General features: G+C 36.9%; 2 protein-coding genes and 1 long non-coding RNA gene across 3 annotated transcripts; 2 read left to right on the top strand and 1 right to left on the bottom strand.

The window, feature by feature from the left end:
- Positions 1–403: 403 nt before the first annotated feature.
- Positions 404–5,569, bottom strand: lmo2 (LIM domain only 2 (rhombotin-like 1)). The gene is made up of 3 exons (XM_079874998.1): positions 4,854–5,569; positions 2,657–2,872; positions 404–1,180 (listed from the first exon to the last, which is right to left on the bottom strand). Exons 1-3 carry the CDS (start codon positions 4,892–4,894, stop codon positions 958–960), a joined length of 480 nt encoding a protein of 159 aa, XP_079731124.1. The 5' UTR covers positions 4,895–5,569; the 3' UTR covers positions 404–957.
- A 2-nt stretch (positions 5,570–5,571) lies between these two features.
- Positions 5,572–9,478, top strand: LOC307160796. Its single transcript, XR_013821641.1, has 3 exons — positions 5,572–6,713; positions 7,490–7,733; positions 8,480–9,478. It is a non-coding gene; the product is annotated as an uncharacterized lncRNA (long non-coding RNA).
- Positions 9,479–10,279: 801 nt separating this feature from the next.
- Positions 10,280–25,272, top strand: caprin1b (cell cycle associated protein 1b). Its single transcript, XM_079874997.1, has 18 exons — positions 10,280–10,458; positions 11,003–11,182; positions 13,681–13,743; positions 13,831–13,917; positions 15,080–15,318; positions 16,371–16,453; positions 17,487–17,636; positions 17,724–17,776; positions 19,014–19,097; positions 19,545–19,712; positions 19,784–19,892; positions 20,119–20,180; positions 20,302–20,409; positions 20,554–20,679; positions 21,839–21,992; positions 22,808–23,011; positions 23,100–23,206; positions 24,720–25,272. The coding sequence occupies exons 2-18, from the start codon at positions 11,003–11,005 to the stop codon at positions 24,804–24,806; spliced, it is 2,064 nt and encodes a 687-aa protein (XP_079731123.1). The 5' UTR covers positions 10,280–10,458; the 3' UTR covers positions 24,807–25,272.
- The last annotated feature ends 477 nt before the right edge of the window (positions 25,273–25,749 follow it).

Below are 25,749 nucleotides of genomic sequence, written 5' to 3'. Positions count from 1 at the left end.
GTGACAGTAAAAGATTTTACATTCAAATTCTATTTCAAATAAATACTTTTCTTTTGACCAAATCATCCCGAAACATGTATTATAGTTTCTACAAAAATATTAAATGTCTTCAACATTGATAATAATAATGTTTCTCTAGCACCAAATCAGCATATTTGAATGATTATGGATAAAGGATCATGTGACACTGAAGACTGGAGTAATGATGCTGAAAATTCTGCTTTGCATCACAGGAATAAATTACATTTTAAAATATATTCAAATAGAGAACCATTATATGAAATTGTAATAATATTGCACAATATTACTGTTTTTACTGTATTTTTGATTAAATAAATGCAGACTTGGTGAGCGTTATTTCTTTCAAAAACATTAAAAATAATTAGACACCAAACACTAGTGTACATGCAGCAATTCAATAAAATATTAATTTATTGCATGTAGTGTGTATTTTATATTTTATTACTTATTGCGGTCTTTTAATGTGTTGTTATTGGTAAGTGAGTCTGTCTCCTGTGTATACAGAGTCAGTCGTTCCATTCTGCTTCACATCCGTTTGGTTGAAGGGAAAAAAATCCAGAGTATGAGTAATTTTGTTTATTCAGGCTCTAAGAAAGATGTCTTCACATTTTATGGCAGTTGTGTTACAAATAATACTATAATTCATATCTTAACTTTCTGTGAAAGTAGCAAAGGGAATCAGCTTTTATTGCAATCAACATTAGAAACTGTATTTATGCTGTTTTTAAAAAATACACTAATAGAAAAACAAGTTTATGTTGCTGGTGGTTATTTATCTCAAGTTTAAATAAAAAATACAGAGATGATATACGTGGCGGGTGGCTTCTGGAGCCAGAAAGATAAGTCACCTTTTTTTTTTCCTTCTAGTTTTTAGGTAAAGGGTTTGTTGCAAATGTTGACAAGATGTTACATTTTGTTAATGATTTTAGCAGAACACTATACCATGCTGCCATTAAGTTTGGTCCACTCAAAAATGTCCTGCTCACACACAATGTCCGAATTGATGAGCAAGTAGCGATCTCCCACGCAGAAGTGTTTCTGACAGGCAGCGCATTTGAAGCATTCCAGGTGATAGACTTTGTCACGGACACGCATGGTCATTTCAAAGGCCCGGATCCTCTTTTCACAGGAAGCACAGAGCCCGTCCTGACCAAACAGTCTGCAGAGAAGAAAACATACTTGTTCACACACTTGAAAAGGTAGTCACGTACCAACTATTCATGTTAAATTAAAGTAATACTGCTCGTGTATAACAGGGCCTGAACAGGGCGAGGGATTGTTTTGCACACATTTTTCAACATCACCATCACCATTTCCATCACCGTGATTTTGCCAAGTAAGACATGTTTCTGGAACAACATCTTTTGTTCATCCTGAAACAACATTCCTGTCCAAAAGCACAGTCCTATCCCTATCCCTAAACCTAACCCTACCATAAGTTGGCAAATTATAGGTGAATATGAATGGTGTTGCAGCCCCTAACCCTTGTTGTAAGCCAAAACTTGACATTAAAGGGATAGTTCACTCAAAAATAAAAAAAATCTGTCATTAATTACTCACCCTCATGTCGTTCCAAACCATGTTCGTTCATCTTCGGAACACAAATGAAGATCTTTTTGATGAAATTTGAGAGCTTTCTGTCCTTTGACACTTCATGCATTCATAAAGAGATCATAAAACCTATGTTTCCCTAGTAGTGGAGCGGCTAAGTGCTTATGTTTGGCAGAATCGTTCAGTTTATGATACAACTTCAAGATGGCGGCAATTTTTCAAGATGGCCGACACCTTAGTGGAGCAGTTAAGTGATATAGTGGTTTATTTGGTGATACAAGCATGAAAATTGGCATGAGCAGTCTCTGAATAAACCACTATATCAAATAAACCACTATATCACTTAACCGCTCCACGGTGTCGGCCATCTTGAAAAATTAAAAATCTTGAAATTTCAAGTGGCTCGGACAATTTTCTTGTCAAGTGACCCATGGAGACTACTCATGCCAATTTTCACGCTTGTATCATAAACTGAACGATTATATCACTTAGCCGCTCCACTATAGTATGGAAGTCAATGGGGTCCATCAACTGTTTGGTTACCCATATTCTTCAAAATATCTTCTTTTGTGTTCAGCAGAAGAAAGAAACTCATACAGGTTTGGAACATCTTGAGGGTGAGTAAATGACAGAATTTTCATTTTTTGGGTGAACTATCCCTTTAAGAACTAATGCTTTACAAGAACATTCATTTTATCACCAGGGAATACAGACATATGCATACAATTCATGTTTATTTATTTACTTATTACATATAAATTATGATTTGCTGATAGTGATGTCTTTCAATTTAACTGGACAATTTTTTGTTATTCAGTGCACATCATTATTATTTTAAAATGAATGTGCCCTCATAATCTTTAATCAAAATAACTTCCCCTCCTTACAACATCTCTTCTCTGATGACGTGTTTACTGGCGTGAGGGCGGGGCAACCTGCCACACATATGAAATCAACCAATAGCAAACCACAACCATGCAATCGATTGTTTCTTGTTTGAGAAGCCTGATACATGTCACAATAGTAAAGAAAATATCGCAACTTCCGTTTCATGCCGATTTCAAATGCTCATTGCACGTCTTACCTGAGGTAGTCTCTCCTACACAGCTTCCTGCCGAGTTTGTAGTAAAGCCTGCGGCCCACCTCCCCTAAGCGGCAGCCGCAGAGGTCACAGCTCAGGCAGTCTTCGTGCCAGTACTGCTCGATGGCCTTGAGGAAGAACCGGTCCCCGATGCTTTGCTGACAGCCGCCACAGGTCAGCAGAGACGGCGGCATCTGAAGCACCTCATCCACGGGTTCCCTGTGGATCAAACATGCGATGCACCATTGTGAACACCAGATGTCACTAGTGTGTAGACTACTTTTTTAAAAACACTATAAAAATGGCAAGCATATGCTCTACTTTTCTTTTCTTCAATTTTAGATGTACCTACATTTGTTTTATAAATAACCGTTTACCTAAGCTGTAACCACTGACACGTGATCCCAAGGGAGAAGAGTGTCTAGAGCAGCAGGCAAATGTGGTGCTTTGGGTCACTGCACATTTAAATTAGCACATATTACCACTGGTTAACATTTGTGACTAAATGTTTCAAATGAATTCCTGGTGTATTTTATACAGAATTATTATGCATAAGCAAAAGTGCAGACTTTTTACAGAAAAATGTGCAAACATTTTTACTAGTCACATGACCAGAGGCGTTTGATGATGACGTCTGTGTCAAAGCTTTATTAAAGGAAGCAAGTAAAACACTTCATGATACAGATATGAGTGCCATATTTGGTAGCCAATGATATTTAAAGGATATCAATGTAGGCCTATTATTGAGATTTAAATCATTAAAATATGTAAACACACACACGTGTTTTCATGGGGACTTTCCATACACATAATGATTTTTATACTGTACAAACTGAATATGCTGTATATCACAGAAAACTTTCTGCATTTTTACACTTTCAAAAAACTTCACTTAGTATGATTTATAAGCTGTTTTCCTAATGGGGACCAAAAAATATCCCCACAAGGACAAGGATTTTTGAATATTGCCATCTTTTTTGGGACATTTTGTCCCCATAATGTAGGGTTTACTAGGCCACATAAACAAAATTGTGCTGTGTCTATTTACAGTCCGAATAATAACAAATAGGGTAAGTTGGGGTAAGATGAGCCACCCACCTTCATTATTTTTTTTTATTTTTTTTGACCATAGATGACATCTCATCTCAGCACTTTTGATGAATGACTACACTATTTTCATTTTGTCATTTCATCTGAATATTTGTGAGATTTAGTACTAGGCTGAATCAGTTTTGAGGTTAATTGATCTAATTTTGTATCTCTGGAAAATAGTGATCTATGACACTATATGTTGAATATCAAAGTTTTTGTGTCTGTTTGTTAATGAGGGATTTGTGGACACATTAATGTTTTTAGATTTGTTGAGTAAAAGTTATTTTATTTATTTATTTTGAAGTAAAAAATATAAAATTTGACCCTTGGGGTAAGACGAGCCACCCATATCTGTCACTGAAGGCCCCAAGTGGCGTGTTGTTAGTGTCATTATTTTTAAATGTAATAATCATTGTAATTATGATGAATGTACATTTCAGACATCTATGCTTTCATTAAAATATATTAGGTTAGTTGAGGGAAATCATTCAATTTGCATTTATAGTGTTGCTTATATGACATATCTTCAATTAAAATATGGGTAATTAAATATGTAAATATTCACATGCCTAAGTCACAGAATAATTGTACCTTACAGATGAATATATTATACTGAGATTCTGCTTTGACACTGGTTATTAACTAAATTGCCAAAATTAAATTGTTAGTTATAGTTTATTTTATTTTAATTAGAATAGTTACATGTATTTTACATTATTGAGATATATATATATATATATATATATATATATAAGAATTATATCAGAAGTAATTTATACATTCTGTAAAAGTTTAGCCAGGGGGCTTCTTCTCTTACCCCAGGGCCTCTTTGAATAATTTTACATTTTGTTATATAACAACTAGCAAATGGGTCCATTTATTTCATATAATAACACATTGTCTGATGCATCATCATCCTGCACATGCTAAACTTATATCTAAATATGTTACAGGTTAAAAACAGTGTTCTTAAGGGGGGCATCTTCCCCCATGTTACCCTAATGTAGTGCGCTTAATTTAGTAGGCTAGTCTAATTGTTTTTTATCATACAATCAAACTAATTAATGATATATGGAAACCTAAACAATAAGATTAATTTCGTACTTACTCATTCGCATCCAGTGTTTTCCGTTCAATTGTAGATGCCATATTAAATATGGTTCAGGAATAATTCAGTTCATTTAATATATGCGCGCTTTCCACTCAAATATGTCCCATGCACACTCGCAGTCTGCGGTGCTGAATGAACGCTTCAGAGATGCACCTGCCTGCTGCCTTCTGAGTGCACTACAGATCGACAGCTATAGCACACATTATGTAGCCTACGTTCACCCAATCTAGCTTCTTCTGCTGTACATCAGATTCCTGTCTCCAAGCATTCAATCCTCATGCTGGATGTTGTTTCAGAATAATCCGTGGTCACAAGCAGATGTCCCTCAAACGCGTTGTTTAATTCCTCCAAATATCGCGTTTACGTCAAGCGTGTCTCCTCTGCGCGGCAAGTCCTCAGCACTGTCCCATAAGACTGCTGTCTGTCTGTGGTCCCGTTATTGTAGTGGAGCAGGTATTTTTAAATGGCCCTGCCCCCTCAGTTTCTGCTTTCTTTTCCGACTTCCTGCTCACGACGGCACGACAATGAGAGGAAATAGCGCTCCAACATGCGCTAGTCAATTATAAACCCGCCGACTCGTGACTGGAGGGGTCACGAGCTCACACAGGCAGACTCCTCGTCAAACACAGGCTACCTGGGATCTGAACAATTAAAGAGATTTGGGAACAGCTCAGCTGGAAACACGTCTCTATATAATTAACATCAGAGCGATCATGTTGACCAAATGCGAAGGACACAGCTGCAGCATAATTAGCTAATAAAGGGAGTCCGGGGCTAGTTGTCACAAGATTGCATGTCAATAATTAAATGCAAGTCAGATGTAAACTATGTCGGTTGAAAAAATCAAAAAATTAAAATGTAATTATTATCTCCAAGCTATTATAATATTAACATAATTAGCTCACATTCAAGCTTGAGACAAGTTATCATGTTTCAAATGTTATAGACATTTCATTTACTCACTCTCTACATTTATTTATTTTTAGAAAACGTGTTTTTTTATGTGTTTGCTGTTTAATTGTTTCATGATTGTTGTAATTGATTTATTTTATGCTTTTTTTTTAGCTGAAAAGCATATTAAAAAATAATTTGTTTGCACTTTACTTTACAGTAATTACAGTGTTACCTAAGAACTGAAAAAAAAATGATAGTTGAATTTACTAAATTTTTTTATGGTAAGTGGTTCCACACAATTGAATAAAGCTTAAACAAATGCATTAAGTTGAACTAAATTTTAATAAATTCAACTTAATGCATTTGTTTAAATGTAGCTAAAATCAATTGTGTGGAACCACTTACCATACATTTTTTTAGTAAATTCAACTATCATTTTTTTCAGTGTGGGTAATATAATGTAACTGCATGGGTTAAAGTTAGGTTTAGCAGTATGTTCAGGGTTATATATACCCAGTTGTATTACTATAATGGGAAACAGGACTGTAAAATAAAGTGCTTCCAATAATTTAGCAAATCTTTAAAATACTTTTTGCAGGCAAGATAGACGAGCCAATACAATAATTGACTTTCATTAATACATTTACACAGTGTTAACCTTGATAAAGTCATAATCGTATGAAAACACATTCATCTGTAATTGCCATGGAGCTAACAGGCACAGCAAATGAAGCGTTTACTCCTGATGTATCTCAGGCTCAGGCTCATCTCTGCTGGATGTCGTTGGGGTAAACTCCTCTTATCTCCTGCCAGAGCTGCTCGGGCAGTGTCAGCGGTGGGACTGGGCCACGAGATAAAACACCCCGCACAACACTGTTGGGACACTGAACGGGTCCCAGACAACATCAGTGATTAGTGGCAGCAGCTCAGCCAATAGATGTGCCAGTTCAGCCCTGAAGAGAGGTCAGTGATCGCCCTTTAGCTATGATTTTACTCTTCTGACTTACAACTTAAGCAAACTTCATTTCATCTGATAAGATGAAATGAAGTTTGCTTAAGTTGTCATTGAACTGATCATTGAAACTTTGGGGAACCTAAAATAGTTTTTCTCTGTGAAGAAAAACAAAACAAAAAACTTATTGGAACCTATATGTACAAAACATTTTTTTGCACCGAACTTAAATGTGTAATGAACAAAAACACATAACATATATGTAATGTACCAATATTGTAGGAGACGATACTTATTTGAGTGTCCAAAATCTTTATTTTTATTTTTTCATGAGTTTTTGTTCATTACACATTTAAGTTCGATGCAAAAGATTTTTTTTGTACATATAGGTTCCAATAATTGTTTTGTTTTTGTTTTCTTTACAGTGAAAAACTATTTTAGGTTCCCCAAAGTTTCAATAATCAGTTCTTAGAATTATTTTTTTTTTCTTATTCTGAACAACATTTAAAAGTCTAAGAAATCTTTTTCCACTATAAAGAAACTTATGTTCTGCGCTGCATCCATATGCAAATAAATAACTTTATTTTAAGATTGTGTACACACACACACACATATAGCCTATATTTTTTTTCTTACTTATATCATTATAATTATAGTTACTATACAATTTATAGGGAAACAGATTACCCAAGAACGCAGATGTTTCCATATTTGAAACATTTACTAAAATGACAGTTTTCGGTTTTTTTTATTTATTTTTTTATAACTGTTAAACATTGTGTGTTAGGCGTCCACAGTTTCCTGTGGATTGGACACAGCAAACCCAGAGGATGTAGAGGAAATGAGCACAGATGAAGCATGGCAGGGGTGTATGAGCCATGACTCGTTTCACTTGATCACCCTGCTGGACTCTGATTGGTTGGCTAACTCCAGATGGCCCCCCTGATAGGGGAAGGGGTTTTGAGACAGCGCCTCGGAAACCACTGACTGTCAACTCATCTACTTGGCAGGAAAAGCTTTCTTAACTCAGGGTAGGTTTCCTTCAAAAATGGTTAGGGATGAAGTGAACAAGTCAACATGGCTAATGGCATGGCTATGTTATCAGTATTGAAATAATGTTACGAATAGACACTTTGCAAGGCTGTAACCACATATTTAGGTTTGGGAGTAAATTAGGTATCGACTATAGAAATGTCAAACTGATTATGATTAGCAATCTGAATATTAGGGGACATTAACCCCCTAGTGACCTCCCATAGTGGTATTTTGAACCTGGATTTATTTAAAGTTTTATTAAAAGACTGAGAAGAAAACAGTTGAAATAAAAACAAATTCATTTTTTTTTTTTAAATGAATATCAACCATTCGATTTGATTTATCCCTGTAACATTCAACCCAAAAGTTTGAAAAAGTTTTGAAAAAGATATTTCATCATGGAGTATTCCTTTTTCAAGGAAATATCTGCTTTTATTACAAATAATCACACTGAGGGTTACCAAACCTCCTGTGACAGTGCTGAAATAAGCTATAGTGTTAGTATTGATAAATAACTATTGATGATAATTTAGGCGTCAGCAACAGAATCTTCATAATGATTAATTGAGAGTATTACAGATCAGCCTCCTTGAGTCCTAGTGCTTTGTGCCTGCAAGAGTTGACTGATTTATTTAAGTCCAGCCCTAATAGGAAATGCCATTGGACTGACTGATTCTTGATGCCTTGTCTCAGTAACAACAAACTCTTACTGTATGTGTTTGACATGCTCTGTTTTAATTAGGGTCCAGGCTGCCTTTGGAATTCTGGGAACATGATCCATCACAGGCTGAGTAATCACATGCGGCGTATTTCCTGTACGGAGAGAGCCTGGATGTGTTGACTCTCTGATAGCGTATATTCTGGAACAGCAATAGCCAGGCTACTGCTTCCTGTCCAATCTCAGCTTTAACTATTGTTGGCTTGTTTTTGAGAAGCTTGTGTGTGAACACTCTTATTTGGACAGTGCTGTGACTACAAGTTGGTGAATAGTTCTACTTGTTGATCAAAGGAGATGCCCATGTGTCATTGAAAGAGGTGACTTTAAATGTTTAAGTTGAGGACTGCCGCTGCTGTCACTAAACACAACAGAGAGCGGAAATGAGTCACTCGTTGAAAGGGAGCTTCATTCTCCCATGAGATCTTCCTCTAATCAGTATTATTCCTGAAAGAAAACACCCTTTCAATAGAACAGCGCTATCAAAGAGCAGAGCAACCATGTTAACTGCTTCCTGTATTTGCCAAACAAAACCTCATGCCACTGCATTCACATTGATTTAGTTTACAACAGAAAGCTGAAGTTTTACAGAAAGAAACCAAAGATTGCTTACAAATTATTAAATAAATTGCACTGGAAAAAGGCAGATGAAAACATGCATAGTTCTGCAATATGAATTTCTTGTAAAGAATGCAACACTTGTAACCATTCTTGTAAGGAATAAAAATGCTTCAAAAGCTTGAAAAGATATTTTGTATGGCCTTATTATGCAATTTTAACCCAATACAAATGTGAATGATTAAATGTTAATGCCCTGATTCATTTTTCTTAAATCATTTATTGCATTTACCTCCTGATTTTTATTTTTTTGCATGTTTGGTATTTCTGTTTACATGGTGGCTGAAAAGAAATTTCGAGTTTGAGTGACTGCATTTACCTGAATATATCTGGTGCCATCTGCTGACCGATCGTTTGATTTACAATAAATAAACGTGTTGTTTTGGTCGTTTAAAGAGATAGTTAATTAAAAAAAAAAAGAAAATTCTGTCATAATTTAGCTACTCACCCTCAAGTTGTTCCAAACCTGTATGATTGCATTTCTTCTGCTGAACACAAAAGAAGATATAAAAAAAAAAAAAAAATGTCGGTAACCAAACAGTTAGCCTATTGGTCCCCATTGACTTCCATAGTATTTTCCCCCCATTCTATGGAAGTCAATGGGGTCCATCAACTGTCTGGTTACCAATATTTTTTTAACATCTTCTTTTGTGTTCTGCAGAGAAAGAAATTCATACAGGTTTGGGGTTCAGGGTGAGTTATAAAGACATAATTTTCATTTTTGAACTATCCCTTTAAATGAGCTCTTCTAATGATGTAACGTAGAGTTTGTTTTGGTTATTTTAAGAGATTAAACCCAGTAACCGAGTAAAGAGTTAAGGAAGCCAAGGGGTGATGATTTAGCATGATGTTAGAAATACTAGTTATTTATCAGCGAAATAAAATAAAACACAGCCCCACAATAAAATACAACTATTTCACCTTTTTAACAATCTGTTTTATTCTCCTTGTATTTATTTTTTTATAAAGTCAGACAGTTCGTTTTCACACGCGTTCAGTGACAAATCCATTTGAGGAGGTCAGCGCGTGCCTGCTTTTGAACTGAATAAATTATTAGTATTTTCTATCAATTCGCGACTATTGCTTATACGTGCCATAAATCGTCTTTATTTTTTGTTGTTGTATGTTGATTACTCGCTGTAATCGTTATGATAAGCTGCATATAAACGTAAGTTGGCTACAGGCAAAATCGCGGTCGCCTCTAAACGGGGCCCTTCCTCATTATAAACCTTTTCCTCGCCTTTCAGTCGCTCTCAGTTGTCGGTGAGGCCGGCGGGGCGGATCCCATAGTAAATTAGAAGAGAAAATAAAAGCAACACAATCAACGCTTCGGCTTATTTGACTCCATACTATTGTTTTATTCCCTTGTGGACATATTGCGCATAAAGGTGAGAACAAATATGGACTTAACTGTTAAATCATTGACGTTATATACAATCTGTGATGATCCGTTGGACAGTTTCTGTGTGAAATGCGGACAATAGGTTGCTATGACAATGTGTTGGAATTCAGCAGTCTAACTTACTTCTATGTTTACATTTAACGAGCTTGATTTATTATATATAAAAAAAAAACATATGAGGTATTTAGATTAGATTTTATTAATCCCACTGCCCTGTCATGACCATCTGAAAAATCTCGTCTGTATATTTTCATTATCTAATGGAATTATGAGGATGATTTGAATATGATTACCTAAATATATATGATTTTGTTACTGTCTAACACTTGGTATCACAATTTGGTCAGTCTGATCAAAAGAGCGATATGTGATATGATCGGAAATTAAACGATCGTCGATCACACATGTTCTGCTTTGAATTATGATCCTCACATTGCCATTCAAAACGGCTGTTTTCAGCATTTTAGTTTATTTTCCGCGTTGTTATTGGTTTGTTCAGAGTTTTAAACCTGTCCTTTATCCATGATTAGATGCCCTCGGCAACAAATGGCACCAGGACTGTGAAGTCTGCCAGCCCAGACTTGGGATCCGCTCCCGGAATAATGAACCAAATCACAGCCAGCAACCAGCTGACTGGAACCCAGTCCGAGGCCATGAAGCAGGTGCTGGTGGTTCTGGAAAAGAAAGTGCGCAATATGGAGAAGAAAAAGGTACCAGTTTCCCTTACAAGTCTGTGACATGTCAACCCAAGCATATACCCCCATAGGCTATATAAATTATTGGATGTTTAATAAAACGCATAGCACCATTGGATACATCAATTGTGTGAACTATTACTAACTTAAATGACAATAAATGGGTTTCGGTTTTCATATGTTGTATTTAAATGTCAATAATGTACGTTATTATGAACCGTTTACTGGAACCTTCTCTAACGCGGTTAACCAGGCCCATTGAACGTTTATAAAAGCATTACGCTACTTGTATGTATTTAAAACAGTTCGTGTGAACCAATATCTTAAATGTAAAGATAAGTTTATAAAATGCTGCCCCTCTCACTGTTCTTTGTATCGTCGAGCACATATGCTAACCGGCTAGTGTTCGTAGTTTTAGCACATGCTAGCCACTCAAACGTTATTTCAGTTCTCTCGACAAACGTTATGTACATGATTACTTGTTTAGATTGTCTATACAATCCGTGATACAACGCAAAGTTATTTCCTGCAGGTTTTGTCAGTTGTTCTGATCACTGCGTTTCGCACGCACATGGAGATAAAGCTAACATGGCGTCCTAAAACAGGTTCGGCGTGCAAAAAAAAAAGAAAAAAAAAAGGGGAAATTGTCGGCGCATGTGAGGTTGTTGATGTTTTGGATGGTCTCAGGCTTGTGTTGGCGTGGGTTTGTGAAGATTAGTGGGTCACAGACAGGAGTGTCCTCAGGACATGCGGTAAGCGCCTTTGGATCCTGCGGGTTTCTGAGCTTCGCAGGAGAGACTTTTAACGGTGAGACAGTGCAGCAAATTGCTTTACTTGTTAGCTTATTGCTTATATAGAAAGGGATGTTTAGTTAATGAGGGAAAATGTAATTTACTTTACCTCAGGTTGTTTAAAACCTGTTCAGTGGAACACAAAAGTAGATGTTAAAGTCCCCATGAAATCAAAATGTACGATTTTTTTTGGGGGGGGGGGGGGGGGCTTTTAATGTGAATATGTTTGCCTAACTGTTACTATAAGCTAATGTGCTCTAAAACCATGACAAAATTCACATTTAGAAGATATAAGCATTCAAAACGTCCGCCAATATGAATAGCCGGAACTATACGGTTATCCGGACCACACCTATTGGGTTAGGTTAACCGTATAGTACATTTACGTGTGGTCCGGATTTAACCTATAGTACCGAATAGCCTAAATGGTTTTGATGACATCACTCTGCACTTCAGCTTCTCATCAGATTTTCTGTCCAATCAAATGCTGTCTAGAATCTAAAGTGTCCCGCCCCCTACATTATAAATGGATGCTGAAGCTGTGGCCGAAATTGGTCATTTGTTAACACAATTACTATTTTCTACATGGTGAATGGTACACAGTGCACTATAAAGGGGATAGGGGATGATTTTTCCATTGGGGTGAATGAAGTCTGGTTTCATGTTAGTGTCATGAAAACACAATGCAAATGCCACACAGTCTGCTCCGGTCCAGAGACACGATAGCACAGAGCGGATCATATGCGTGAGTCTGCTCAAACCACAAAACGTACCAAACCCATTTGAATTCTGCACAGAATGCTATAATTTAAAGCGATATGGAGGAGAACAGTTCGAGATTAGAAGGAAACCGCAGCTTTACTGAACTCAACTGCTCTGGCCGAGTTGTAATGTTAACAAAATGCTATTTGCTATTTAAAAAAGGGGAGGAGCTGCTTGAAATGTCCTGCACTGTCCTCCTGTTTCAGCGGAAATGACGTCAACACATTAAATAATGCTGCGCGTTTCAAGGCACTTCAGTGGGCCTTAATGGAAAACCAAAATCATGACTGTCATCGTGCCTTAAAGTGAATTGTGACTGTCATTGCTTTTTAGTAATTTTAATAATTAACCTGTAGTTATGGGCACCTTTCATTAAATTCCAAAAATTGTGCTGTCGTGATTTGTCCGTTCTGATTCCGACATTGCGCATTTGTGGAAAGTGAACTTGCCCTCTCCCATGGACCCGGTGAAATGGGATAATCTCCTCGTAACTCGACCACATGCTGCAGCTTTGTGGAGTAAAGTCCCCTGTCTTGATCCATGTTAAATGGAAAATTTCATAATTGCAATTGCAAAAATGGTATGTGCACAACTGTTCAAAAGTTTGGGGCTCCTAATTTTTGATTTTTTTTTTTATAAATTAATACTTTTATTCTGCAAGGATGCATTAAATTGATCAAAAACAGTAAAGTTTTTTTTTTTTAATGTAAAAAAAAAAAAAAAAAAATATTCATCAAAGAAAAAAAAAAAATCTTTCAGGCCAAAATATCTTTCAGACCCTAAACTTTGAACGGTAGTATATACAAACCTCTATTCTCCTTTTGAATGACCTGATCAGATGGTTTATCTCGGTCGTGTTCTTGTGATGACCAATTCATCATGAGCAATGCACTGTCATTTTATTACAGAACTTGTGTATTATTGTGTTATTATATTTTCTTTTCACTTGTCGTCTTGCAGAGCAAACTTGATGATTATCAGGCCAGGAACAGCAAAGGGGAACGTCTCAACCAGGACCAGCTGGTAAGTAAACAAGGCCAGCATGTTTTGTTTTCCCATCAGTTGTTTTTCAGATTTCCTAAAATCTGTTCTTTTTCTTAATCAATTTAGGAAGCCCTGTCTAAGTACCAGGAGGTAATCCATAACCTTGAGTTTGCACGGGAGCTGCAGAAGAGCTTTTTGGCATTGGGTCAAGAAGTGAGTACATGAAAATTTAATTTGCTCTCTTCATATTCTGAGGTACCACAGTTTATTCACTGGAATGAGGGATGCAGCGATACCGCTTTTTTCAGAACGAGTCAGTTACTGATACTTTGTTTTTTTAGTAAAACCAAGTGCTGATACCTGTATTTTCATTGCATTTTTAAAAATATTGGCCAGAGAAACCAAAAAAATATGAATTAAATTAGTTGGCTTAGCAAATAGAAATTTCCTTTATTTTCATGCCTAATTATGCCTGTTAAAATGTATTGTAGGAGATACTGTCAATATTATTGCTCAATCATATCTTATCTTTAATTTAATAGCACAGTGAATATTTAGAGCTGCTCCAGCAGGGCTCAACAATAAGGATTTTTTTTTTCTTCGGATGTTTGCACACAGAAAACTTATTGAAATATTGACGTGATTACTGTACTGCCTTCCTGTAATAATGTAAGGAGCCACTCATTATACGTAAATCATCTAACAGTTCATGTTATATGTTATCTCTCTCTCTCTCTCTCTCTCTCTCTCTCTCTCTCTCTCTCTCTCTCTCTCTCTAATATGCTCTTCGTTTTACTTTCTTTGCTATTGCCATATGCGACCGAACTACAAACTTTCCAGCAATGTCTGTGAAAAACTTACAAAAAAATCTTTTGCTTATCGGCTCGTGCACGGCAGCTATAGCATGAATATTTAATTTGTTTAATATTCTGTTAATTAGATACATTTACTTCATAGACATCCTTCTCTGATATCCATTGTGCTCTGCTGTCAGTGTTTCTTTGTCTGGACACAAGCACTGTACTGTACACGCTACGTTGTATCGGTTGTTGATATCGGAGCATTTTAATGAGTACGAGTACATATCAGGCCCAATACTGCTATTGGTATCAGTGCATCCTCGACTGGAATGTTTATATCAGGTGTATCCAAACTTAGTCCTGGAGGGCCACTGTCCTGCAAAGTTTAGCTCTGACTTGCCTCAACACCCCTGACTGGAAGTTTCTAGTAAGACCTTGATTAGCTGGATCAAGTGTGTTTAATTTAGGGTCGGAGCTAAACTCTGCAGGATGATGGCCCTCCAGGAGCAGGATTGAACACCCCTGGTTTATATGAATCGGTGAGAATATCTCTCACGCTCCGTTCCTTTGGATAGATCCAGAAGACTGTTAAGAAAGCGGCACGTCGCGAGCAGCTCCAGCGTGAAGATGTGGAACAGAAAAGGCTGAAACGGGTTCTGGAGCTGCAGTTCCTCCTTGATCGACTCGGGGATGAAAGCGTGCGACAAGAGCTTCTGCAAGGAGCCGGAGGACCTTCACTGCTAACTGAGAGTGACCTTACTTCCCTGGATGAGTTTTACAAGCTTGTGGGGCCCGAGCGTGACCAAAACATCAGGTGACTGTCATTGACTGTCAATTCAATCTCGAATCCACAAATGAAAACTATGCTGCAAACAAAGTCTTGGTGTTTCCTTGAATTGAGAGTTTTAGATGCATCGTGAAACACATTTTAGACATTGCATGGGGCATTGCATGTTTTAAAGTTTGCCAGCGTCTTTGTAATGGTAATTGTAATGTGTGTCCAGCAAGATTTTAAAGTTTCTCTCAACTCTAGGCAACCCGGACCAACCTATCAGAATATTTTAGATGTCTCACTAATTAAAACACCTTATTGTACTCCTCAGCTGCTGTAGTGTGTTTAATAGGAAGAAATCTTAAAGCATTCTTGTGGGGTTGGGTCCTGAGGACTGGATTTGAGAAACACTGGCTTAAAGGGACAGATTGTCATCAATTGCTCATCCTCATGTCGTTGCAAACCCAAAAGACTTTTGTTTGTCTATGAAACATGAAAGATTTCTATCCCTATGTTGAAAGTCCAGATTTCACCATAACTTTGAAGTTTGAAATAGTTCATAAAGCCATTTATAAAAGAAATCCATATGAATCGAGCAGTTTAATCCTAGTCTTATGAAGAGATGTGATTGCTTTATGTGAACTGATTACATTTAGGTGTTTATTAACGTATAGATATAGATCATAGCACATACTTGGAGTGTCAGACTCAATGCGGTTTGTTCTCGCACATCATGCAAGAACTGATGAAGTTTGTTTCTGTGTCAAGCAAGCTTGATTCATATGGATTACTTGACTTGAACTTTGAAAGTCCTCACACCACCAGCTTTAACACTTCAATGGAGGGACAGAATTCTGTCGGGTTTTATTAAAAATGTGTTTTGAAGATGGACAAAAGTCTTTTGGGTTTGGAAAAGCAACATGAGGGTGAGTAAATGATGATGGAATGATAATTTTTGGGTGAATAATTGCTTTATTGGATTGTTCCCCCAAAAGTGAACATTGTCACAAAATATTGGCTTTTTTCCTCGGAGTTTCTTTTTTGATCATCTCTTGGATAAAGTATATTCATAACCGAATGCTTTTCTCACACAGGTTGTCTGACCAGTATCAAGAAGCATCACAGCACTTATGGGAACTTTTGGAGGGGAAGGACAAGCCTGTAGCTGGCACAACATGTATGTCTGAGACCAGTTTTATTTGTTCCTAGCTATTTTACCTGAACAAAAACTAAAGTCTGTTATACTGCTTGATGTGGCATGCAAACTGGTGTTAACTTAAGCATATTCAAATTTTTGTACAACCTTTTGCACTGGTTTGGGGCAACAATAGTTTTACCATTTACCGCACTGTACAGTTAATCTTCTGGTTATTTACCTGTAGTGGCTAATGAATCTGTCTTGCACATTTGTGGAAAATAGCTTACTTTCGCATTGCACAATATGGTGAATAGCTTAATGCTTGTGACATGTGAATGGCTAGTTAAAAAGCACATCACAATATTTCTATACTCGCAGGGATGCTTAATTTTAGCCAGTGTAAATGTATCATAAATATTCTTTCACTTACAGAAGCCCTGCCTTAGAAAGCTTCCCGCTTCTAGCACTTTCCTTATGTGGTATTCAGTGGCAGATCATGTGGCTCATGGCATATAAATACATCCATTTGCTGTGCACCAGCTGGGCTGCTACTATGCAGTATGATTGTCCTCTACATTAATTTAGGCGATTTAGTAACTCTGCTTTCAAATGTAGTCCCTTTTTCAGGCATAAGAAAATTAATATCTTTATTCAGCAAGGATGCATTAAATTGATAAAAAATGACTGTAATGCTTTCTATTCATCAAAGAGTCCTAAAAAAAAGTTGTATTACTGTTTCCACAGAAATTAAGCTGCATGATAAGAAAAGATTCTTGAGCAGCAAATCAGAATATTAGAATGGTTTCTGAAGGATCATGTGACCCTGAAGACTGGAGTAATGATGCTGTAAATTTTAGCTTTACCATTATGGGAATGAATTACTTCTTAAAATTAGAAAAGTTATTTTAAATCGTAATATTTCACTATTACTATTTTTACTGTATTTTTAATCAAGTGCGTGGAGTCTTGGTGAGCATTGGACTTTGAAAACATTTAAATCTTACTGACCCTAAACTTTGAATGGTAGAGTAAATACTTTTCTTTTTTTCTTTTTTTTTCTTCCTTCTCTCAGATAAAGCACTGAATGAGACGTTGGAGCGGGTTTTGCAGAGCGGCTACTTTGACAGAGCGCAGTCTCATCAGAACGGAGTTTGCGCGGAGGAAGAGGAGCAGACTGTTGCGGTGGAAGTGTCTGAAGCGGAGGAGCACCCACCCGATGCGGGTAAATCTCATTTCATGTTGCTCAGTCGAGTGACTCATTCTGAAACTGCTGCAATCCAGAGTGATTGACCTTTATGTCTCCTAACAGAGGGTGAAATGACGGAAGAGTATGCAGAACCCATTCCAATCGAGGCCACAGAGGTGAGAACTTGCTTAAATGCAGGCCTTGTGAAATGCAAGCTTTGAGGGGTCACATTTGAGAAATCATTTTACTGGATCTTCTGACATAGATGCTTATTGTATTATGAAAATGTTAATGTAATTGAACTCAGATGTTCCTCCCCAGTCCAAAAAGCACATTTATTGAAACTGAAGGCCTTTTCACATCAACACAAATGTTCAGAAATACACTTTTCAGACCAATGTGAAAAACAGGCTGAATGAAAATGCTAATTTTCTCTGACAGTAGGTTGTGTTGATAGAAATACCACAATTACCCCATACAGAAAACCGCACTGCCCAACTTTCCCTTTTTGACCTCTGCTTGTCACGTAGAAGAAAAGAAATCCAAGAGCCAAAAACAGCTGTTCAGATTTTTGTATTTATTATATTGCTTATCAGACGACACCAAATACAAAAGTACAGAGAGAGTCTGTTTTGGATTCTTCCTCTGATATTCACTGTCATTTAGCATGAGTCTCATGACTTCTGAGTGCTACCAAGCCATAATTTTATGTAACGTCATCTGGGCATGTGTCCAAAAGCTCAAATCTTATTGGTTGGCCGTTTTCTTTGCAGTTAAGTGAAAAAGAGTTTACAGGGCCTCTACTTAAAACGAGTGACACTAACACTCATTCATTCAAATAAAAATGTTTATTGCACTAATTTTACTCCTAACATTCGTCTTGGTGTAAACGGTCCTCAAGCGTGACACTTGGGAAGGTAATGTGCATTGCCACAAAGCTGCTAAGATGAAGTCATATTTTGCACTAGTGTGATTATAGTAAACTAAAACATTTTCATTACTTGAAATGAAATAAACATTTAACTAAAATAAAATTGTATAATATTTAATACATGGTTTCAGATAGTTGGCAAGGCAACATTTCTCATTTTAATTTAGTTGACTTTATATAGGAAAAACTGAAAAATACATTTTTTACTTTATAAACATGAATCAAACTAATAAAAATGAGAAAAAAATGCAACAAATTCTTAGAATAAAAATGGAAAATATATTTTTAAAAATTTAATATTAAACTGTTTTGCAAAGTCATCTACATGCTCTCATGGAGTCTGCTAGAATAAACCAGAGTTTAGACAAACGGGTTGTGAAAAACTAAATTACAGTCTTTCTCTGAGGGGTACAGTTAAAAAGTTTGTTCAATTTCTTCCTGATTACCAATCATTTTCTTGACCCTTTGTTTTCTCTCTCTAGTTTGTAAATAGGCAGTTTGTTTCGGAGAGCACATACAGTACTGGCGACAAGGAGCAAAGGGAGGAATGGAGTGCGGAAACCGAGGTAAGCTGCTCTAGAAGTGACAATCCCTTGTTTAATATATTAGGTATGGATTCTTGTATAATTGGTTCTCAACCTTCTTGAGTCCAAAGCTCCACACTGTCCACAACAATATTTAAAGCCTCAACTACACCTTTTTTTAATGTACAAACATTTTCCATAGATTAGTAACTAAAATAATAATTCTAATTAAAATAGCTAATTGGTATAATTCCAGAAAATTGGGAAGTTTAAGAAACGTGTATATATAACATTGGTGACACAAACATCTGCAGTATATTAGGCTGCTGTCACTTTAAGACGAATGCACGGTCCCAATATAATCATGATATGCTTTTGTTTTCTTGTTTGTGACTATCGCGGATGTGCACATCGATGCTAAAACGATTCAGTGTGCAGCCCTACACTGGATTAGTGTATAATTGGTCTCATTTCTTGGGTCTGTCACAGGTGAATAACTCCATGCCGCAGCCGGTTCAAACCACCCCTTCCCCTGTCGTCCCAGAACCCCACCCACTGACCACAGTAACTCCAACTCCCCCTTCAGACCCTGTGATTAGACAGCAGGTGGTTCAGGATCTCATGGCGCAGATGCAGGGTCCATACAACTTCATGCAGGTGGGTTCTTTTGCAGGTTGGTTCTTTTGCCATATGTTTGTATGCATGCTTAACAGCCCTTTGTTTCCCAGGACTCCATGCTTGATTTTGACGGACAGTCTCTTGACCCGGCTATTGTATTGGCCCAACCTATGAAACCAGGCTCAAATATGGAGATGCCTCCGATGGTGTGTCAACCAGGTACGTTAATACTTGCACCACATGGTTGTACAGTTTGCATTAATGTCCAGATATACTTAAAGCAAAATCAAACTGAACCGTTGTATTGTCTTTTTTAACAAAATCCGAAAAGGTATTTCTAGAACTTCTTTTTCCCCCAAGCTAACTTCGCCAGGAGTATATCAGGGCCTGTGTGGGTTAAGCGTTTCTAATCACCCTAACACACTGGGCTTTTGGTTTCTTACAGCTCTCCCAGAGTCTCGTCTCGCACAGCCTCCAGCTGTTGGCATTCAGCCTGAACCCACACAAGTGAGTATAGCCAAGTTTTTCAGGATGAAAAGGAGCTTGCTGAACTCTCTGGAAATCCAAGATGAGATCAATGACTTTATATTTGTGTAAAGACAAGCTTGACAGTTTACTTTCTCTGCAGATCTCCATGGTTTCTCCACCAGAAACCTTTTCCACACCTCCCCCAATGTATCAGTCCTCTCACACAGCGGATCCACGACCACAGACCGACTCCATGGATCCCAGTCAGGCAAGTTGTCAAACCTCCAATCGCTTCTTGAATTGAAGTGGCACTATGTGGCTACAATATTACCTTTCTAATGTACCTACGGTTCACTGCACAAAGTGTGCATTAAGTTATTTTTGGCATCAAAACATGTCTTGTCCTCTGTAGGCCTCCATGCCCCTGACAGAGCAGCTCCCTCCTGCCTCCCAGACCCAGGTGATCCAGCCTGGATCCAAACCCTTACACAGCAGCGGCATCAATGTCAATGCAGCCCCGTTCCAGTCCATGCAAACGGTAACATGCCTGAATGAAAGTGACTAGATGTAAAGAACACTGTAAACTGGTCATATCAGTAAGACTTAAAGGGTTAGTTCACCCAAAAATGAAAATTCTGTCTAATTACTCACCCTCATGTTGTTCCAACTGCGTAAGACCTTCGTTCATCTTCGGAACACAAATTAAGATATTTTTGATTAAATCTGAGCGCTGTCTCACTCCTCCATAGGCTTCTAAGTGATTGAAACTTGCTGGCCCAGAAAAGTTATTAAAGAGATTGTTAATATAGTCCAAGTGACTACAGTGGCTCAATCTTAGGTTTATCAAGCGACGAGAATACTTTTTGTGCGCAAAAAAACAAAGACTTTATTCCACTATTCATTTCCTTCTCTCTGGGCCTCGAGTTAGTTCACGTAGTGTTTTAGCGCAGCGCTTCTGTGTTGTACGTCACACGCATCACACATGACCAGCGTCGGCCAATAGTGAGCCTACGTGGTGAGGTGCAACACAGAAGCGCTGCGCTAAAACACTACGTGAACTAACTCGAGGCCCAGAGAGAAGGAAATGAATAGTGGAATAAAGTCTTACTTTTTGTGCGCAAAAAAAATAATTCTCGTCGCTTGATAAACCTAAGATCGAGCCACTGGAGTCACTTGGACCATATTAACGATCTCTTTAATAACTTTTCTGGGCCAGCAAGTTTCAATCACTTAGAAGCCTATGGAGGAGTGATCCAGCTCTCAGATTTAATCAAAAATATCTTAATTTGTGTTCCGAAGATGAACGAAGGTCTTACGGGGTTGGAACAACATGAGGGTGAGTAATTACTGACAGAATTTTCATTTTTGGGTGAACTAACCCTTTAAACTCTATGGGTTGGATACTCTTTGACCTGGTTTCACAGACAGGGATTAGCCAGGACTAGGTTCAAATAGTTCAAATACTACATTTAAGTAGCTTTTATAAACATGCCTTAGAAAAAAAAAAAAAATTCCTTTACTGGTGTGCAGCTTGAGACAAAACAATGGCAGTGACATATTTTAAGATATGTCAGTGCAAGTTGCTTTCAGTTAAAACAGCGCAAACATGCATTTAGGCTTATTCACACTTGTCTGTGAAACCAGGTAATAATCTAATATTACATGTTCACTAATACTCAATTGGTTCTTCCTGACAGGTGTTCAACCTTAATGCGCCTGTCCCACCAGTTAATGATACGGACTCAATGAAGCTGGCCAGCCAATACCAGAATAGCTACAACCAGGGCTTTAATGGCCAGACGCAGCACCCTGTGGAGCAGACCGACATGCCGCCAGAGCCGCTCCAGTCTGGTGAGGAAAATCTTCAGAATCCCTCATTCAGTATAATCCTGTACATCGGCACTACTCAACATGTGGCCCATGAAAGCAAGCGGCCCTGGAGCCAGTAATATGAACTTTTACTATTTCCTGAGGCCTGCATAATGTCATTGTGGCAACACTAAATGTAATAGTAGTAACAAAAAAAATTACAATAAATAACATGTTTGATTCAGCTCTTTTATCCCTGTAAATAATAAATGAATAAAAGTAATTATTTTTATTAATACCCACCCCACCCCCATTTTCATGATGTTGTTGATTAAAACAACAGTCAAATGTTTTTATAGCTTATGTATGTGCACACGTGTATATAGGTGGGTTTTAACAATTTTTTATTTTTATTTTGGTTTCAACTAAAACAAAACTTTTATGCTTTTTTGCCTTTCTTTTACATGACAACTTTTTACGGGCCTGAAAATTAAAACCTTTTTTTTATTTTTTTAATTTTTTATTTTTTTATAAGTCTCTGTCTCCCACCAATTTACATGTACACGCATGGACATGTTTAAGCTGTTTTATTTGTCTGTAATACTAGTAATAATAATAGCAGTTGTTATTATTTATTAATATTATATTTAATAACTCACCAATATACATGTACCCTCAAACGGTTTAATTTAGCTGTTTTGTTGTTTTAACTAAATAATTACTAATTGTTTACCTTAATATTCATGTACACACGTTAATGTTTGATTAAGCTTTTTATCCATGTCTATTATGATATAATTGTATGTTATACATGTAAACACTTGCATAAACATGTATGTTTTATCGTGTCTTAACAGTGGTCGGTGCCTTCCATTCTCAAGACCAGTCACTTCCAAACCCCTCTGGCCACCAGCCCATGTCCCAGCAGCCCGGTGTCCAGGGCAACGGCTTCAGCCGCCAGTCTCAGTCCTTCTACAACAGCAGAGGGATGTCTCGTGGCGGTCCTCGTAACGCGCGTGGCATGATCAACGGCTACAGAGGGCCATCCAATGGTTTCAGAGGTACAGAGCATCGCTGTGACTGCAGTTTCATTGGAAGATCATTAAAATCATCATGGATGAGTAATTAGAGGTTTCCTATTAATTTCAGGGGGATATGATGGTTATCGCCCACCCTTCTCAAATGCTGCAAACGCTGGATATGGACAAACCCAGTTCAGTTCGCCGCGCGACTATTCCAACGGCAGCTATCAGCGGGTAAGATGATGTGTATTTGATGGTTTTGTACAGTGAGAAGAGTGAGAGAATTTTTTTTTTTTTTTTTTTTTTTTTTTTTTCTCAACTCATCCTCAGAATGAACCCTTTTCGCAGACTGTCACACGTTTCTTCAGTTATTAACATTATAAATATAGTAAATGTGTTTTTAAAAAATATTTAAATATTACTTATTTTATCCTCCTGGGACCCAAGAATAGACTTTTGTCCACTGTAGTGGACATTATATTTTAGTGAATTTCTCTGACGTCATACATGTCACATGACACAACCTGGGTGTCCTGTAAAGATCACATTCAGGACTTTTCAGAGATATCAAATGTTTGGAGGTTTCACCATGAAAACAACTACTCCTTGGTCTTTAAAAATGTCTGACATTAATTTAGTGATCAAATGTAGCATTCTTATGGAAATATGATAATATATTGTAATTCTAATTTAAATTGGACTACTTTTCAAATTGTATTTCATAAAACAACATCTCAGGAAAATATTAAGGGGTTTCAAATAAAACAATTACTTTCTGTTACAGAACAGGGCATTGATTTCAAACGTGTCCACTGTAGAGGACATCAGGACTTACATGTTTATCAGGCATTTTGTGAGACACAAGAAGTGAATATGGAAATAAATTATACATCAATATTCCTATGAAATATTAGATATTATTATTATTATTATTATTATTATTATTAATAAAATGTTGCCAATTATTACACTACTTTTTTCATTAAATGTTGCAACACATTAATGTGCAAATTAGATAGTGTATAGATACATTGCATTGAATGGGAATATTAATTTATGGCCATTTTACCCACATATTGCATAAAGTTAAATGGTGTATCGATTCATTCCGTTATTTCTTTCATAACATAGTTGAGAATCATCTTTATACAAATTTTGGTTGAAAAAATCCTGAAACCCCAAAATTTATTGGTGATTGAAAAAAAAAAAAAAAAATCCCATTGTTTTTGCCTATACATATAATTTCATGTCATTTTATTTTTTAAACAACTTAGTCCCGGCATCCACTACAGAGGACATAGCATAACGTATTAATAAAATATTATTTTTCAAAAATGTTTTTTTACCATTTGTTTATTGTGCTCTAAACAGTGTGATGACATGGGGAAAAAACTAAATTCACAAAGCTTTTTTTTTTCTGGGTCTCCGGAGGATATAACGATATACTGTGTTTTCTTATCTTTGCATAGTTACAGAGAACTGGTTAACGCTGACCAACGGAATCACTTTCTCAAATCAGTATTTTTGATGGTCGTAGAAACACAATTGTGGATTTATTTATTTTTTGCTATTGGGGCAAACGCCATAATTATATTTGTTGTAGTTTCCCTTCACCATTATATGTTTACCCAGTTATGATGACTTTCACTTCTGAGAACCCTAGAAATGTGAAAAGGGTCCATACTGTTGATGTATGAGATATCTTGTCAAAGTCTTGTTGTTAATCCTTATGTCTGTCTCTCCACAGGATGGTTACCAACAGAACTATAAACGTGGCGCTGGCCAAGGGACTCGAGGGGTCGCTCGAGGAAACGCTCAAGCCATGCGGTCTTAAGTCTTGTAAACTGACCTTATATTTGGACCACAGTGAACATTCAGATACTGAAGTGCATATGTCCTGCCCCTTGTTCCCCCCTCTCTTGTCTCCTCCTTGGAATTGATCACACAATGCCAACTCTGACATGTTAAAATGGAGAAAATTATTCAATAATTCAGAACGGAAGCTGAAAAGCTGCCGTCAAGATTTTAAAGCTACCCCATGTTTCTAACAGATACCTGTGAACTTGAAAGACTTAATTTATTTTCTTTCTTTTTTTTATGAAATAAAACTCAAATCCCTGCCACAGCTGGTCCAAGATTGGGAGTTCTCTTTCTGTCCCACTGTTTTGTTCACACTAATTCATTTTGGTTCTAAAAATTGTTCTTTTGGTACTTTTTTTAAAGATGCTCCCACACTCTCAGTTTGTAAAGTGATATTGCTTCAAGAGTTTCAATAAAGATGTTGCATTACCTGTTCTATATTTGGGTGTTTTTTTTCTTGTTCGAAATCACAAATAGTCAAGTTACACATTTGGCTAGTGTCAGTATATTAGGCATTCTAATGAATTGTGTTTCATACTAATGCAGTTAACCTGAGAGACCTTAGAATAACTACCATTTGGTTACATCCTTCAGAAGACACAAATCTGAACAATTAACTTTTGAAGCACATGCTGTATTGGAGATGCATTTACATACAAGAAATATTTTTTTTTCCTCAGGAAACTTATCGTACACCACCATTTTGAATGTCTCATTTTCTTTTTAGCATTGAACTCCAATAACAAAATGTAAATTTTTCATTCTGTAGCTGATTAATGGTCATAATCTCTGCAGAGAGGAAAAACCTGAGTGTTTTCAAGATGTTTAGGACATCTTACGTAGAACTTCTTGTTTATGACACATACATTCAGTACATTAAAAAAACATGATTGCAACAAAATGTGTACACGCTATGT

Source organism: Squalius cephalus (genome assembly GCF_949319135.1).
Source record: "Squalius cephalus genome assembly, chromosome: 6".
NCBI classification, from domain to species: domain Eukaryota; kingdom Metazoa; phylum Chordata; class Actinopteri; order Cypriniformes; family Leuciscidae; genus Squalius; species Squalius cephalus.
The sequence above is the reverse complement of the archived record's forward strand: the minus strand, read 5'-3'. Positions and strand labels throughout refer to the sequence as shown.